Consider the following 18,272-nt stretch of genomic DNA (forward strand, 5'->3'; position numbering starts at 1 on the left):
AGAATTGCTAATGAAACAAAGGATGTTAAATACTATTTTACAGGAGAAAATTAAAGCTACCGTGCTATAGTAAGTGAAATAATTTTACATTCCTTGCTGGTGTTTTCTTTATTATATAACTTAGGTTCTTGCTATTCCCTTGCTCCCTACCGTGTGCGTGTTCTTCTTTACTATTATTTTGAGCCCAGATCCTGCATTATTGTCCACATATGGATGACAATGCAGGATTGGGACATAAGCAACAACACTTAAAGGGAAAACAGAAGGTACCATTATGGGTTTGAAATGCCTCAGTCCTTTAATTCAGATTTTTTTCTTGGATCATTTTGTCTGTTGCTGTTCTATTTAGCCAGTTCTTGGAAGCATGATACTTTCACATTGTACACAGTTACTAAACAGCAGGATGTTTTTATTAATTATGTTACATTAGCGCGTAGGAACCCCACCCAAGGATCCTTCTGGTATAGCTTCTCAGTTCACTTAAATTCTTTCCTTGGCATAGTCTATAGTGCAAGCGTACACTGTAGCTATACAAGTAAAACTCAAGCAGAAAAATAGAAGCAAGCAATGAAGTCAGAATAGTCAATAAGGATTCTAATGCCCTCTCCGCTGTAACTGAAAGCACCTCGGTATTCACACCCTATTGTAATAATCTTTGTACAAAATGTGTCTTGTGAGGTATCATTTGAAAACTAACAACTTACTGGTCATTAATATCATGGTGAATTTTAAGTAGCAACATGATATGTAAAATTATGAAATCTCCCTGTATAATGTTTTTAGAACATTGTCAAAACCACACAGCCCTGCCCAGGCAGAAGTATCTTGGACGAAGAAATGTGTGTTTACCTCAATTTACATATAAGTAGTAAACAGGGTCCTTGAGACAGGAGAGAGAGAGGAGATGGCAACAGACAACCCAAATTTGCATTTCAGCAAACACAGGTGAGAAGGAAGAGCATGGAGCCTCCTTCACCACCAAACTCCATGGTGCCTTCTTTACTTTTTGAATAAACTTTGCTTCGAGGGGCAACCCTCAGAAGAATCCACTTCAAAGGTTATAATATGGAGATATAACTATCTCATAGAACTGGAAGGGACCCTGAAAGGTCATTGAGTCCAGCCCCCTGCCTTCACCAGCAGGACCAAGTACTGATTTTGCCCCAGATCCCTCAAGGATTGAACTCACAACCCTGGGTTTAGCAGGCCAATGCTCAAACCACTGAGCTATCCCTCCCCCCAACTGGTTAACTGGACTATAAAAGAAGAGGCAGAAAACCCCAAGGGATCTCTATTCTCTTCACCTAAGAAGACAAAGGAACCATCCCTTGGACTCTGGGGAGTGGGAGGGGGAAAAGAGATCCTGACCTGATAATTTGGTCAGCCATATTGCTGGGAACATGTGGTAAGGATTTTACCTTGAGCCAAGTCTAGCTTGTCAAGTTTTAGTTACTAGAAAGCATTTTATCTTTATTTCTCTTGTAACCATTTCTGACTTTAATACCGGATACTTGAATTCACTTAAAATTCTATTTTCTTTTGTTAATAAAACTGTTTTATTATTAATCTAAACCAATCCAGTGTTGTGTTTAAACTGATCTGTTTGGTGACTCCACTTATAGCAGCAAACTGTTGAATATTGACCCTTTACAGAGGCAACGGACCTTCAATATCTGAACCGTACAGGAGAGGGCTGGACAGTACAGAACACATGTTTTGGGGAAAATCTGGGACTGGGAGTTTGTTGGGGTCACGCTGCAAATAGTAACCAAGGCTAGTGGAAGCCAGACTGTGAATGGTGTGTTGCTGACAGGCTGCTGGGGTCAGAACTGTTAGACCAGCACTACAGCTATACACAGACTCAGGGTGTGACCTGTAGCCTGGATGTGAGTGCCCCAGGTTGGGAGCTGCAGCAGCAAAGCGTTGTGAGGCGCCCAAAGTTGCAGGGCAGGCAGTGACACAACCCCTCACTGGTCTGGACTGCACCCCAGAACTTGACAGCCACACCCCCCAGTAGTAGAACCTCTTACCGGTTCAAGAAGTAGAGAAGAGACTCGGGAATAATTACTGCTGTCCCAAACAAGGCTGCTCTTGATAAAGCTGTGTCTTGTACTGCCTAAGAAAAATGTGATTCAAGTTAGAGCTACCTGACGCTCCAGCTCTGCGCTCCTGCAGCTTTGCTTTTAGTCTTGGTAACTTATTATTTGTATTACCATAGCTAGTCATGGACCAGGACCCCATTTTCTTAGGTGCTATACCACGCTAGGATTTCGTGCAACAGTTAAGTGAAGGGTCAAAATTTTTGGTAGGATTTCTTTCTAAAAGGGAAACGAAACTCTTTCAAGTGGTGAGTATACCAGTTGTGGATTCTGTGTTATCTCAAAAATAGGGAGGTTCCCACTGATGCATTATACAGCTCATCTGACATGGAAGTTATTTTAAACTAGTTCAGCCTTGCAAAAGTAGCCTTTTAAAGGTACTGAGCTTCATCTGCTCTCATTGACTCAAAGTGACCCATCTCCTCCTGCATCCCCAACCCACATGCAGCCTTCTCTCTTCTTTTGTGGTGGTTTGCACCACTAGGGTTAGAAGGAAGGAAGAAATGCCTGTGCTTGCGCCACTGAGGCTGGCCATTGCACCGGATGCATTGGGATCAAGGGGGGCTCTATCCCCTGTAAACCTGCACAAAGCCAGGGTTTTGGCCCAACCTGGTTTAAAGGAATTTGTCCAAGTCCACAGATCAAATTGGTGGATAAGCTTGGATTAAAACACAGAAGTTCCTGGCTCCAGTACAGTTAATTCACTCTATTCTCAATACTAAGTCCAGCTTTTCGTTGGGAGGGAAAACAAACCAGCATGAACATATCTTGGTTTGCCTACCTTCAGCCCAGCTTTTTGTGACACTCCTATGACCTTGCCATTCTTGTCCATAACTTCAATTCCATTCTCATACTCAGTTCCTCGGACAATCATCACATTAAATACACTCAGGCTGGCTGTAAAAGTAAAAAGGTTTTGGGTTTGTTTTTTAAAGTTGTTTTGGCCCAATTAGATTTTACCAATTCATTATTAGGACTTTTATAATTAATGCACATTTTAAAATTCCAGTGATATACTGGGATGAACTCCGCAAGTCGTACTTGATAGGAATTGAACGTAGGTATCCCAAGTCTCAGTCCGCTGCCCTCTGCATTAAGCTGCACACTGCTCAGTGATAAGATCAACAGAACTCAATTATGTACTTCGCTCCCCAGCTGCAGACCTCAAATAATGTGCCTCAATGCTTTAATTCAGAGCAACCCCCATTCACCTAGTACACAACAAGAATATTTCATTTCCCTTCTGGACTTAGCAGTCCATTGTCTTAAAATATCCAATGTAGTGTCTATCACTGAAAAAAGTTTTGTGATCCTAGGCTAATGACACAAGGGGATACAGAATATGAGGAGTTGAGAGTCCAATGGGTTTCCTGCCTCAGCTGTCATAACAAAACTCTTACCAAAAATAAGCCCTCAACTCTGAAGGTGACTGAAGAACTGTGAACAGCAGCACGGGCCAAACATATCAGGGAAGTGCTAGGAAGTTAGCCCTTTTTGAAATGTTAGGTTTATCTTTTCATTAACTTTTTGAAGGGCTGTTCAATAAAGTTGTCAGCACAATTTGTTTCAAACACTAAGACCAATAGTCACCAATTACCTTCAACATTCCTATCATTAAGTAAGTTTTCAGATGAGGAGACACAGGTCTAAGTGACCAGTCCAAGGGAGGAGAGTCAGTGTCAGCACTTGACGTAGAACTCAGGAGATCCGGACTCTCAGTATTTTCATTTTTATTCCATCAAAAGTGGGCTTCTAAGTAGATCTGAAGAACACGTTCGGGAATCCACGTGCCCTGTTACATTCCATGTAACAGACAGGATGACATTTATTGTACCTTATAAATTTCAGTTAAAAAAGGTTGCCGCTTCCTTTTAATAGCGGTGGGAAATAAAAGCCAGTAATGAATGCAACTTTCAGCCATTAAATTACAGGCCAAGTTCATCCCTGGTGAAATTTCACTGACCTCAATGGAGTTACGCCAGTGACAAATTTAGCCTGATAGCCTTACAAAGTTGACAAGAACCTGCTGTAATGAGTCTCACTTTTTCCACAACAGTGGCTGCAGAGATAATGTCTTCACTGACAAAGAGGTCACACATCGGAGAAAAATGGTGGCATATCCATGCACAGGAATTTATTTCCTCAAGAGATATGGCTGCATGTCCTGTATATGGAAGTAAGGAGAATGCCCTAGGATTTTATGATAGTTCATAGCACTGACCTTTAAACAGAGAATGCAAAATAGCTAGATATAACTTTCATGCAGAAAAAGTACCCAGTGAAGGCAGCAGGTGAAGACTAAGGGTTATATCCTGGTTTGGTTCTATATAAAGATATAGAAGTTCTAAAGGCAGATTGACGGCAGCACATGGGCTGTAACAGATACAAGAACAAATCCACAGCTATTTGTTTTCAATTTACTTTTACTCACCAAGAAGTGGAATGGGCAAAATTTTTCTGAAGAACGTTTGCATAGGACCACTCAGTCTATGTTGTGTCATGACAAAGTAAGGAAATGCCTAAGAAATTTGGAAGAAACACATATTCTGTTAATAATTAAACCAATAATGAAATTTGGGCCACAGACTGGAAAAAGAAAACAACCTGTGGCTTTGTATTTTAAATGCTTTTGATAAAACTAGGCTGTTAAAAAAAGAAATCTGGTTTAACAATTTAAAGGAGAACAAATTTTCTCTAATAACTGTTTTTTTTTTTGTGATTACATGTTTTACAGAAAAAAGGGAAAATGAAACCTTTATCAAAGAAAAATGGTATTTAATAATTCTATTCTGGACAGTAGTTGGTACTACTCAGTATCAGCCCATGTGCTATAAAAATGTCAACTGTGAAATTAACAGATACTAAAAGAGCTTATGAGTGGGAATAAAAATACATGATCAATCTGCCTAGATATTTATGAAGCACCCAGACACTATAGGTATCTAGGTGTAGAAAATGAACTAAAACCATTTAAGTTTTCTTAGCAATACATATCACCATGCAAACATGAAGTTTTGCCCATTATAATGTAATTCAATAAATCTTAGATATACTTATTGTGTTCTTGAATTTACTGGTGATTGAACAGCCCTGGAGTTTGAAATCCCCATAAATCTAAAACCTTGAATCCGATGATAGACTGAGGCCAAAACTCCCAAACTGAACATTCCCAAAGTTTGTAGCTTCAAACCCAAAACTTTTACCATAGCTTGGAGCATTGAAATTTAGTCAGTTATAAAGGTAGGTATGAGCTAAAAACTTGGCTCTAGAACCTAACTAGTAATAATTCACTATGACCTGCTAAATTAGTTTGTGTTTTGTAGAACCAATGTTCATTCTATGGTTTCTTCTCTATTTTCTAGACTAACAGAGATAGAGAATGATAAAAACAGAATTTAATAGTGGCAGGAAAAAAGGCTACTAAATTCTAACCTCAGAGGAAGATGAGTAAATAGCACAGGTAAAGGCTTACATTCCTGATCAAGAGCAACAGAGGTCGCAATCTTCTATACCCAACAGGACTGGGAGGAAACTAGAAAGGGTGACTTTGGGCTCTGGAAGAACTGACTTGGAGGGTACTAGGCCTTGTGACAATCCCATTATCAGTCCCCCAAGCCAGAGTATCAGAAAGTAATTATTGAGATAATGCAAATACGTACTCCCATACATGCTGAATAAGAGACGGCACCTGTGTACAGAAGGAGTTGCTTTTGTGGCAGCTTTTGTGGCAATGCAGTTTCCTAAAAGTCAGAACACACACACTCTGTAAGTTCAATTTCATCAGCTCATGTTCAAAGTGGTATCATGCAACTGAAAAATAATAATCATTTTAAAAAACCCACATACTTCAGCTTTAGCTGTAGCATTTCCATTTGCTATGGTGAATCCAGCAGTGTAAGCATGAAATAGGAACTGCAGAAAAGGAGAATGTAAACAACAGTGTATTTTTGGATCTTGGATAACAGACTTATAACTGTAGAATGAAAATGGTTGTTACCTGCCAAATCAATGCTTGCTTTGCTCCTCTGTGTGGTAGTAAACTAGCAAAAATCTAAAAGGAAAACACCAAGGGAAAGTTAGTTTCAATGAATCCAGGGACCTATGGACAGCAGTGGCTGATTTAAGTATGAAGGAGACTGATTTATTATTAATTATTATTTACAATAGTACCAAAGGCCTCAGCCAAGATAGGGGCTTATTAGGGGAGCTGCTGTGCAAAGACACCAGTAGTTTCTTGCTGTGGACCCCCCATTCGCCCTTAGTGGCCCAACAAGCCATATATCCCTTCCATATATTGATGCATATTTACTTTCCCATTTAACAGAAAAGAGAAATACAGTCATTCAAACAGTGGGTATGAGACTAGCTGGGTGATACACTCTCACACCAGGAATAACAGACACAGCTGTGGGATACAAAGAGAAACAAATGAAGTCAAATCATAGAAATATTAGAAACAAGGAAGAACAAGAGTCAGGTACTCAGTCTTCGTTGGAGGGTACAGATCCTAAGCCTAATTTGATCCCAGGCCTGATCCTTAAGGATTTACTTTCCAGCTGCTACACTTTGAGATTTATGGACCAAATTCAGCTGTAGCATAAGTGGTGCAACTGTAACCACAGGGGTCAGCGTGCATTACTTGTCCCTGATCCACAGGCTACGGGTCTGTCACAGCTCTCAGCTACAGAGCTTGACTCTTTGGCTCAAGCTGTCAGGAGTCATGCTTTTAGTTCTGGAGATCTGTAGTTCAATCCATGATGTTGACCAAGATGTAGCAGTTATCAAATGAGTGGAGTCTAAATCCATGGAGAGAGAGAGATGCAACACACACTTGATTTAATACACAATTCTTGTCAATGAGGAGTGGTACTTGCTTATGCCCAGGTTTAATCTAGCCCTATCTATTAAAGCTCCCCAAATTGTGACATATATACCCAGTACGTAAACTTTGGGGCATTATTACAAGAATTATTTTCCACCCATGTGTATTTTCACTGGCACCCTGCAATTTATTTACAAGTAGATAATATTCTGGTTCCAAGCAGCAGAGTATGAGGCTTTCTGTGTCTTTCTCTAAATCCAATTCTGGGTAAATATAGGAAAGTCAGGCCTTGTTCTAACTGGCTCATGAATTTCGACAGATGACATTTGAATGATTGACTTTCACGTGTGAATGACATTCTTGAATGTTTGGAAAGCGAAGCAACCAGTGGTTTGGCGTGTCTCGATTTTTGGGTATCCAACTCGACATCTGGCACCCAAAAATTGAGACGCCTAAAATGACTCATCACTTCTGAAAATTTAGATAATTAAAAATACACACATAGACCCATTGCAATCTTTCATCATTACTCACCAGTGGGGTGGCTAAGGGCAGGAAAGCTAAAAGAAGAAACAACATTTTTTAGTAAATCAATTTGTGGGGCTAGGTAGTTGGCTTGGGGATGAGGGGAGAGGAAACACGTATGACTAGTCCAAAAGAAAGCACTGGGGTTTGACCTTTGTCTCTCATTCCCCAACCAGGAGGTGGAAGCATCGCCAAGATACTGCTCTCATAAAATGCAACAGTCCACATCAACAGTGCTAATGGGAAGCTACATAACAGAGCTCCATAGGGAATTCATTTCACTCCTCCCAAAAGACAGCTGTGGTGACACGGTTTGCATAAGAAAAGTGAGAGGTTACATTAAGTAACGAATAAATAGCCTTCATGAAAGTATATCTGTGTCTCACCCAGACTCTGTGTAATCCTGGCTTAATATTTCCTGACCCCAACCAGATTCTACCCACAAGACGGACTCCAACCAGTCTGGAGCAAAGCAGGTTGTGTCAGACCATAGCTGTGTGGATTAAGGGAAAACCCAGTGCACCATAATATACATTAAAAGATTTGGGTACTGTTCATATGGTGCCAAAAACTAGTGACTGGTCAGTATATTTCCCCCTAGAGAGTCGGAGTGCAGACACTGCTCAGAGCAGATGAACTATGTGAAAGGTGTATACAAATAAATTTTCTTCAAAGGATTACGGGAATAGTCGTCAACTGAGATAAATATAACCAACATGAATAACGGTGGCCTCATTTTTCTGTAACTAAAAGGGCCCCCAAGAGTTTCAGTCATTGGAAACATGTCAAAAATGTGCAGCAAGCTTCTATTACAGCAACTGACCTGGTGGTCTAAACACAAGGGGAATTATCTCGCCAGTACCAGGGTGCACAGAGGACTTAAAGAGAAAAAAGAAAGTTAGCACATCTCTCTCTCTCAGCCTAAATGAAAAATATGAGAAGCAAATTCCAACATCTTTTATAAACTCACCAGACTTAGCTTCCAGGCTTCTTTTACCTAGCATGATTTGAAAATAAGATTAGCAATGGCACTTCAGAAGAGATTTAATGGCTAAAATCTTATTTTAACTTTGTTTATTCTATATAATCTTTCTGTAACGATAACTGACATTTATACATAGCATGTCACACACACATCTGTTTGACTATATTCTCTCTAAAATTCCCCCATAGTTTCTACTGAATACAATATTTTATTTGATTTCTGTCCTGAAATGTTGTTATTGTTGTCTAACAGCATTAGAACATACAAAACCATCAGGTCAGAAAGTGAGTAAAAATACAGCTGAAATAGCAATGGAATTTTAGGATAGAATGCAACCAGCTCTTAATTTGGCGTAAAGTCTAAACACACCAGCTCTTCCAAAAAAGGGCCAGGAAAATCTTAATAATTACAAGTGGTCACGACTTAATTTTACATCTCATCCCAAAGACAGCACCTCTAGCAACACAGCGCTATCTAACACCAGCCTGGAACATGTGATTCAGTGATGAACCAAAGAATTCCACCTAATGAATCATCAGTTCAGTACTACTTCCTGCAGAAAGATTCTCTGTGGAGGTTTTCCATCCAAGTATTGACCAAGCCTGCCACTGCTTAGTTTATGAGAACTGATGGACAGACCAAGCTGGAATAGTGGCAGTTCATCTGCAGCCCATGTGACGATGAAGCATCGACGATTTAAAATAAATGTAATAAAGATTTTGCATAGTTCACATCAGACAGGAGTGTACAGACTCTATGTCTGAGCTGTGGGAGAGAGCAGAAGTGTTAAGTTATCAAGAGGACTGATTCCTATGATTCTCCGGCAGTTTTTAAGAGAACTGATGCAATAAGATGCACTAATGAATGATACTTTCTTGGTTGATGGAACTGGAGTCCAAAATTCAGGTCAGCAGCTACCCTAAGAATTCTTCTAGCAGCTTATAAGAGACTGAAAATCTCGGTGGTAATGCAGATTTTTTGAAGCTTTTTTTTTGGTGTGCCCCGTATGTATCTCAGACTCTCTGAGCACCTGCCTTTTCTAATACAGTCGTGACAGCTTTTTCATTCATGAAGTATGTAGCCTCTATTTTCCATAAGCAATATTATAAAGTACTCAAATAGACACACGCTCAGGTTCCAAATGAGGTGTGTGGTTGACCAGTCAATCCATAACTCTAAGATTCTACTGTAAGAGCAACTAGTAGCTGAAATCTGTGCAGTCGGGTATCAGTCATACAGTCATGCATGTAAAAATGCCAACAGTTGCTGAGAACTTAAATACTGAGTGCAACAGTTTGCAATTCCAGGCGATGATTGAACCTAGTGATGTTCTGAACAAAAAGAGCTCTCAACCATGCTTGTAGCTGTTTCTATCACTTCACACCAACTCAGGCATTTTAGGCTTCAGAGTGACACACAAAGTGACATTCCTAAAATCTTCTTATATATAAACTGCTCCTAAGAAGTCATTTTAGAAGTCCAGCAAGAAGGACCCTCATTCATCACTCAGGCAAAACCCCCAAGCTCCAAGAGCTAAATAAGGCTGCTAAAAGAAAAGTCAAATACTTCAAATGGGATATGTACAAACATATACATAACAACAGTTTATTAGAGGATATGTGTTAGATACCTTTTTGTCCTGTAAAGGCTCTTGAAGAGTCTGAGCACTGGTTTGTAAGAGTAATCTGGATTTTTCTATTGTTTCCTAAAAAAACAAAACCAGAAATAAAGATCAGTCATTCTTTTCCAATACCTTCCTCCCATCCCCACTCCTCCATCCAAAACTTCTGTTGTAACAGCCCTTCTGTGCTGGCTTGGTGCTTATAAATACAAAATTAGACCATCACACTCATACGCTTTTACACATACACGCTGATCTGGACTACACCAGTTCAATGGCCTCAAGATTATGCGCACACACATAATTTATGTCAACCCCTCCATCTATACCATTATTGGGTCCAGTGCGTTATTTTAGGTGGCAAACCTGCAAACACTTATGCGTGTGCCTAAGTTTAAGCATGTGAACAGTCCCACTGAAATCAATGGAACTACTTGGTTAAAATTATGCACGTGCATGATTGCTGGCTTGAGTAACTTGCACACCAGATACATTGTTTTGTTTTCCCTCACAAGCAGCTGAATGTCTAATTTTAAATGAAAACATAACATAGATCAGTTAGCCAAGGAAATACGAGTCACTATATCATCAGATCCTCCAGCATCTTAACTTTAATAAGTTTAAAATGAAGTATTGGACCTTACAGCTTTCCCTTACAGTTGAACTTTTAATTTAACATAAGAACGACCATATTAGGTGCGACCAATGGTCCATCTAGCCCAGTTTCCTGTCTTCCAACAGTGGCCAATGTCAAGTGCTTCAAAGGGAATGAACAGAACAGGCAATCATCGCACGATCCATCCCCTGTCGTCCACTCCCAGCTTCTGGCAAACACAGGCAAGGGACACTCAGAGCATGGTGTTGCATCCCTGACCATCCTGGCTAATAACCATTACTGGACCTATTCTCCATGAACTTATTTAGCTCTTTTTTTAACCCTGTTATAGTTTTGGCCGTCACAAGATCCCCTGGCAATGAATTCCACACGTTCACTGTGCGTCGTGTGAAGAAGTACTTCCTTTTGTTTGTTTTAAACCGGCTGCCTATTAATTTCATTTGGTGATCCCAGTTCTTGTGTTATGTGAAGGACTAAATAACAATTGCTTATTCACTTTCTGCACACCAGTCACGATTTTAATAGACCTCTATCATATCCCCTCTTAATCATCTCTTTTCTAAGATGAAAAGTCCCAGTCTTTTTAATCTGTCCTCATACGGAAGCTATTCCCAGGGCCGGCTCCAGGGTTTTTGCCGCCTCAAGCAGCCAAAAAAACAAAAGCCGTGATCACGATCTGCGGCACTTCCACCACGACTCTACCGCCACTGCTTCTTCGGCGGCAATTCGGCGGTAGGTCCTTCCCGCCGAGAGGAAGGGAGGGGACCCGCCGCCGAAGAGCCGGACATGCCGCCCCCTTCCATGTGCCGCCCCAAGCACCAGCTTGCTAGGCTGGTGCCTGGAGCCGGCCCTGGCTATTCCAGTCCCCTAATCAATTTGGCTGTCCTTCGCTGTACCTTTTCCAATTCTATTCTATCTTTTTTTGAGATGGGGCGACCAGATTTGCATGCAGTATTCAAGATGTGGGTGTACCATGGCTTTATATAGAGGCGTTATGATACTTTCTGTTTTATTATCTATCGCTCTCCTAATGGTTCCTAACATTCTGTTAGCTTTTTTGACTGCCACTGCATATTGAGCCGATGTTTTCAGAGAGATATCCACAATGACTCCAAGATCTCTTTCTTGAATGGTAATAGCTAATTTAGATCCCATCATTTTGTATGTATAGTTGTGATTATGTTTTCTAACGTGCATTACTTTGCATTTACCAACATTTAATTTCATCTGCCATTTTGGTGCCCAGTCACCCAGTTTTGTGAGATCCTTTTGTAAGTCCAAAGCAGACTGCGAAGAGTTAACTAGCTTGAGTACTTTTGTATCATCTGCAAATTTTGCCACCTCACTGTTTACCCCTTTTCCCAGATCATTTATGAATATGTTGAACAGCATTGGTCCAAAGCAACAGAGGGTCCTGTGGCACCTTTCTGTTGCTTTTTACAGATTCAGACTAACACGGCTACCCCTCTGAGCATTGGTCCAAGTACTGATCCCTGGGGGACACCACTATTTACCTCTCTCCATTCTGAAAATTGACCATTTTTGCTACCCTTTGTTTTCTATCTTTTAACCAGTTACTGATCCACGCGAGAACCTTTACTTCTTACCCCAGGACTGCTTACTTTGCTAAACAGCCGTTAGTGAGGGACCTTGTCAAAGGCTTTCTGAAAGTCCAAGTACACTATCCAATGAATCACCCTTGTCCACGTTTGTTGATCTCCTCAAAGAATTGTAATAGATTGGTGAGGCATGATTTCCCTTTAGAAAAGCCGTGTTGACTCTTCCCCAACAAATTGTGTTCATCTATGTATCTGATAATTCTGTTCTTTACTATAGTTTCAAGCAATTTGCCTGGTCCTGAAGTTAGGCTTATTAGCCTGTGTTTGCCAGGATCACCTCTGGAGGCTTTTTTAAAAATTGGCGTCACATTAGCTATCCTCCAGTCATCTGGTACAGAAGCTGATTTAAATTATAGGTTACATACCGCAGTTAATAGTTCTGCAATTTCACATTTGGAGTTCTTTCAGAATTCTTGAGTGAATACCATTTGGTCCTGCGGACTTATTGTTTAATTTATTATTTTTTTCCAAAATCTCCTCTAATGGACACCTGAATCTGGGACAGTTCCTCAGATTTGTCACCTAAAAATAATGGCTCATGTTTGGGAACTTTCCTTACACCCTCTGCAGTGAAGACCGATGCAAAGAATTCACTTAGTTTCTCCGCATTGGCCTTATCTTCCTCCAATGCTCCTTTAGCACCTTGACCATCCACTAGCCCCACTGATTGTTTAGCAGGCTTCCTCTTTCTGATGTACTAAATTTTTTGCTGTTAGTTTTTGAGTATTTGGCTGTTGCTCTTCAAATTATTTTTTGGACTTCCTAATTATACTTTTACACTTGACTTGCCAGAGTTTATGCTCCTTTCTATTTTCCTCAGTAGGGTTTAACTTCAAATTTTGAAAGGATGCCTTTTGCCTCTAACCACTTTATGAAAAATACACATATACTTATAAAGAAAAGGAATCGTATACATATTAGACGCTAATTTTGGAGGCTCTACTTTCCAAGGATCTTCTAGGAGAGAACTGCTAGGTGACCTTACTTTTCATCATGAATATATATCATCTCCCTTTGCAACACTCTGCCTTACTTCGTACTTCAGCTGTAACCCTGTAGGTCTTGAGAAAAATTTATATATAAACAATTTTTGGTCACAGTCAAGATAATTCACAGGGTTTTTTTTAATGTGGTTTGCACTTAAAAATGTGAATTAAAGTTTTCAAAAATATATACAGAAAGGGCTGCAATATTTTCTTTCCATCGCTTCGGAGAAAAATGCCTAGATAGTAGCAGATATCCCAGCTGTATGTACTGTCTCTATACATGATAAGATTCTAATGAAGAAGAATCAATAGACCAGAGGGGGAAAAATTCTGCCACAAAAGTTTGTGTGACAGTTTCTATATAATTAATGAAATACCTTTACGCCTGAATATTTACACCTTAAAAATCTGTTCATTGAATCTAACGTCAAAAAGTAATCTTATTTACTGAGGTGAAATATATTAAATATGCTCTAGAACTTCTTGTGATTTAAAGACATTTCCAACCAGGGGAAGAAGTGGGTTACAGCCACACCTTCAGAATACACCTCTACCCTGATATAACGCTGTCCTCGGGAGCCAAAAAAATCTTACCGCGTTATAGGTGAAACTGTGTTATATCGAACTTGCTTTGATCCTCCGGAGTGCACAGCCCCGCCCCCCTGGAGCATTGCTTTACCGCGTTATATTCGAATTCGTGTTATATTGGGTCGCGTTATATCGGGATAGAGGTGTATTTACCCACACAAGCAGCCACACTGATTTCACTGGGGCTTACCTCATTAATAAAACACTTACATACATGAAAAAAGAACAGGAGTACTTGTACCACAAGTACTCCTGTTCTTTTTGCGGATACAGACTAACACGGCTGCTACTCTGAAACCTTACATACATGAATAATCCTTATTGGACCTGGTTTCCAGTGATGAAAGGCCATGAACTTCAATGGAAGTATGGCAATTTACACCAGCTGAGAATCTACCCTCAGCGTGGAATTCCCCCCTGCCCTTTGATGTCGCATAAAGGGGCCCTAAAATCCAGCTGGGTAAGAATTCCCTCATTGCAGACATTGTGTAGGACAGCCATAGGGGGGCCTCTGAAGACCTCTTCACAAGCCTGTCGGGGGCAGGGCTGCAGCAGGCAGCACTTCAGAGATTCCAGGCAGTGGAACAGCTCAAAGAGCAGGCGGGGGGGAGATGGCCCTTAGGCCTGGTCTACACTACGACTTTAATTCGGATTTAGCTGCGTTAATCCGAATTAACTCTTCACCCGTCCACACTACAGAGCCAGTTAATTCGAATTAAAGGGCACTTAAAATCGATTTCTGTACTCCACCTCGACGAGCGGAGTAGCGCCTAAATCGATTTTGTTAATTCGAATTAGGGTTAGTGTGGCCGCACACCACCGAATTACTGTGGTTAAAGTAATGGGGTAGTGTGGCCGCACACCACCGAATTAATGTGGTTAAAAACCGAATTAATGTGCTTAGTGTGGCCGCGCACAATCGAATTTATACAACCTGTTTCCCAAATTCGAATTATCTAAATTCGGATTAATCCTGTAGTGTAGACATACCCTTAGACAGACCCATAGTGGAAACGAACTGCAGAGATGCACAGAAGTTTAAAGTGCACCTTCTTGTACTGTTCCTGGCATGGGGCAGGGCTAGTATTCCTTCACTTTTGTGGCCCCTAAGTTCAGGCCTCGTAAATTTCACAGAAACATGAACTGCCATATTATACTGCCAAAGTCTAAGTAGATTCTAATCGATAACACTAAAGGCAGAATTTGTAGGAAGGCGCAACACAGTATATTTTTAATTGGAATTTTTCAGATTATATGGCTGCCGTGCAAGACCCTGAACGTCAGTGCAGCTGCAACACTGAGGAGGGGATAGAAGTATGCTGGACAGCAAAGAAACTCCTAGTTTCCTACAATAACTGTTATGGGATATTGAATATCTAACGTGGACACCCCAACTGTAAGGGCTTATCACAGTAAACCTTATGAAATGCATTTTATCTATGTTAGAGTAAGGAAGAGATGAATCAACACTGTTGGGATTTGCTCCTGCGGATCCTTTGAGTCTAGAGCAGAACAGCCTGTGCTTACACTTCTCACTTCACATCACCCACACATTCAAGTCATGTGCAAAGGTACAACTGTTAAACTGTAGTTTTGTAAAAAGAGGTAAAGTACTTACATTAGAATTCAGTAAGACTGTGGGGTCTAAAATATCTGCCCAGTGAAGAAATCTTTGGAAAAAAGACTAATAAAAATATACATTAAGGAAACTGTACAAATATTTTGCAGTTCAGCTTAATTAACGCTTTTCTGTAGCTAACAGAAAGAAACCAAGAATCTCTGTCTACTTTGTTTTGTCAACTTTTTTATTTTCCACTAGCAATAGCAATCCCCTATTTTTTGTTATAATCTGATAGCCAGAATGACATTCACAAGCTAAGAGCCACCTTTCGTCTTAGCCATAGTGAGCAAAACTTTTATCCGCGAGAAAACTGGGGTTGCCTTTGAGCTCATAAAACTAGCAACAAAGCAAGTCTGCTTGCTAAGACCCTGGGGAGAAATGCCCCGTAACTTGGCAATGGTTATGTTCCTTCCCACTTCATTTGGGAAGCAGCAGGTATGGCATCTCTAGCAGTTCAACTGTGCACCGTGGAGGGCCATCACGGGTTAGGGGCGCTGGATAAACCAAAAAGGAGACAAAAGCCACCAATGACCCTCATAATCTAAAGCTAGGGTGACCAGATAGCAAGTGTGAAAAACCGTGTGACACTTTTTAATGGGTTACAACAGTTACATACATAAGACAAAGCCCCTCCTATGGGGAGGGCTGGTCACCCTAAAGCACAGCTGTAAAACTGGCTGGTTGCACAGGCAGATCAGGGTGCGCAGGGAAGGATGTGCACCCAGCCTCAGGGCGGCCCCTTCCCCTGTCCTAGGGCGAGGGGGCATGTCTGGGGAGGCCTGCGACCTTCAGCGCTGGCGGGAGCAGAGCAGGGTAATTGCAGGGGAAAGTCTCCTTCCCGCAGGGCCACGGTGCGCATGGCTGAACCCGCGCTCCCACCCCACGCCCAGCCACAGGCTCTGGCATGACCCGATACGATCAATGTCCTGCTCCCGCCCGCCCAGCCAGAAATGCCCCCTGCCCGCTCTGCCCCCTCGTTGCAACCCTGCGGCCCCGCTCCCCGGGCAGGGCTCTCCCGCTCCATACTTTGCCCTCCGTGCTCCAGAATTGCAAGTTCACGTCCATGAGGCTGAGCAGCAGCGGCGCCGGAAAAGGTCCTGCCGCGGGGAGGCTCCGGCTGCTGCACACTCCCGGCAGCCGCTCTCCTGTCCCCGTTGCTGGCGGGCGCAGGCCGCTTAGATCTAGTCCTGCTGGGTGGTGTTCGCCGCAGCTCGGGCTCCTGAGCTGCCTTTCACCGCAGTAGCTGGATGCGCGTAGAAACGTTGATAGAAATGGCTACAGCAGCTGAAACGAGGGAAAGCCGCCTCTCAGGCAGCTGCCTGGCCAGAGACAGCCCCTGCCTCCAACCCCAGGCCTAGGTTAATTCTCTGTGCGCCACATTTCTGTGCCCAGGGGTACCCCCCACCCCAATTTACACAGACAGGGTGGGATTTTCAAAAGGACCATGGGGAGGTGGGCACCTCATTCATTCTGAATTATAAAGGAATTTGGATGCTTAGTTCTCCTAAACCCATTTGGGGGGAAGGGGGGGGGGACCCTGACTCTTGCACCATTTAATTAAAAAAAAAGGATCATTGCCCCTTTTACAAGAGGCAAAAATAATAGAACACTCCCAAAACATAACCAACTGCCCTCCCCAATGCTCACCAGATGGCCCTTGCACTGACCCCCTGGGTATCCTGATTCCTGATTAGGGAACCTAGTAATAACTGGCTCTATCTTATTTATTATTTGTACACAAATGCCTTCCAGGGTTTATTTTTAAATAGACTGTCATAAACATACAGCTAAGGGTAGCATAAAATCCCTCTTTACCCTGTAAAGGGTTAATTCCTCTTTTACCTGTAAAGGGTTAAGCAGCTCAGGTAAGCTAGCTGACACCTGACCAAAAGGACCAATAAGGGGACAAGATACTTTCAAATCTGGGGGAGTGGGAGGCTTTGTCTGTCTGTTCTGTGGCTTTTGCTGGAGACAGATCAAGAAAGCAAGCAATCCAACTCCATTATTATTAGTATTAGTGAAGGAATGCGTTAGCTTACTTTTATTTTGGCTTGTGATTTCCTTTGTAGGAAGAGGGAGGTTTATCCCTGGGTTTGTAACTTTAAGGTTTTGCCTAGAGGGGAGATCCTCTATGTTCTTGAGTCTTTTGTTATTCTGTAAAGTACTTACCATCCCGATTTTAGAGGTAATTATTTTACTTTTTCTTTAATTAAAGTGCTTCTTTTAAGAAGCAGATTGATTTTTCATTGTTCTTAAGATCCAAGGGTTTGGGTCTGTGTTCACCTGTACTAATTGGTGAGGATATTATTTTGAGGCCTCCCCAGGAAACAGGGTGTAGGAGCTTGGGGGGATATTTGGGGAAGATAGGGCTCCAAGTGGCCCTCCCGGAATGTTTAATTCACTTGGTGGTGGCAGCATACCGTTCAAGGTGGAATTTGTGCCTTGGGAAAGTTTTTAACCTAAGTTGGTAAAAATAAGCTTAGGGAGTCTTTCATGCGGGTCCCCACATCTGTACCCCAGACTTCAGAGTGGGGAAGGAACCCTGACATAGACAAAGTTGAAAAACGTACAGCAAAATACCAGATTCAAGTCTGCTTGGTTTTTTATACTGAACTTATTTGCGTTGTTCATGTCTGCTGCCTTTTAGTTAAATTAGTCAGTTAAGGTTTAAATTTTGGATTAAACTAATACATTATAAGCATCCTTCTGCGCTGTGAACTTCCCTGTTATGTGAGGGGCTGCCAGCACTCTTCATGCCAGCAATTTTAATCCTCTAGCTTCTGTTATGGA

General features: G+C 41.6%; 1 protein-coding gene across 1 annotated transcript; it reads right to left on the reverse strand.

The window, feature by feature from the left end:
* Nucleotides 1-120: 120 nt before the first annotated feature.
* Nucleotides 121-16,598, reverse strand: SFXN4 (sideroflexin 4). Its single transcript, XM_026651056.2, has 13 exons — nucleotides 16,509-16,598; nucleotides 15,480-15,545; nucleotides 10,062-10,136; nucleotides 8,417-8,443; nucleotides 8,270-8,324; nucleotides 7,456-7,481; nucleotides 6,097-6,150; nucleotides 5,946-6,011; nucleotides 5,759-5,839; nucleotides 4,531-4,618; nucleotides 2,881-2,996; nucleotides 2,031-2,116; nucleotides 121-247 (listed from the first exon to the last, which is right to left on the reverse strand). The coding sequence occupies exons 1-13, from the start codon at nucleotides 16,545-16,547 to the stop codon at nucleotides 121-123; spliced, it is 906 nt and encodes a 301-aa protein (XP_026506841.1). The 5' UTR covers nucleotides 16,548-16,598.
* Nucleotides 16,599-18,272: the final 1,674 nt, after the last annotated feature.

Source organism: Terrapene carolina, unplaced genomic scaffold, assembly GCF_002925995.2.
Source record: "Terrapene carolina triunguis isolate 2854851 unplaced genomic scaffold, T_m_triunguis-2.0 Scaffold95, whole genome shotgun sequence".
In the NCBI taxonomy this organism is placed as follows: Eukaryota; Metazoa; Chordata; order Testudines; family Emydidae; genus Terrapene; species Terrapene triunguis.

Excerpts from the sequence above, each read along its gene's own strand:
- SFXN4 (XM_026651056.2), bottom strand. The coding sequence starts at position 16,547 with ATGGACGTGAACTTGCAATTCTGGAGCACGGAGGGCAAA. Across the intron at positions 7,482-8,269 it reads CCTTGTGTTTAGACCACCAG|CTTTCCTGCCCTTAGCCACC; the intron begins GTCAGTTGCTGT and ends TTCTTCTTTTAG. Across the intron at positions 6,012-6,096 it reads AGCAAGCATTGATTTGGCAG|TTCCTATTTCATGCTTACAC; the intron begins GTAACAACCATT and ends CCTTTTCTGCAG.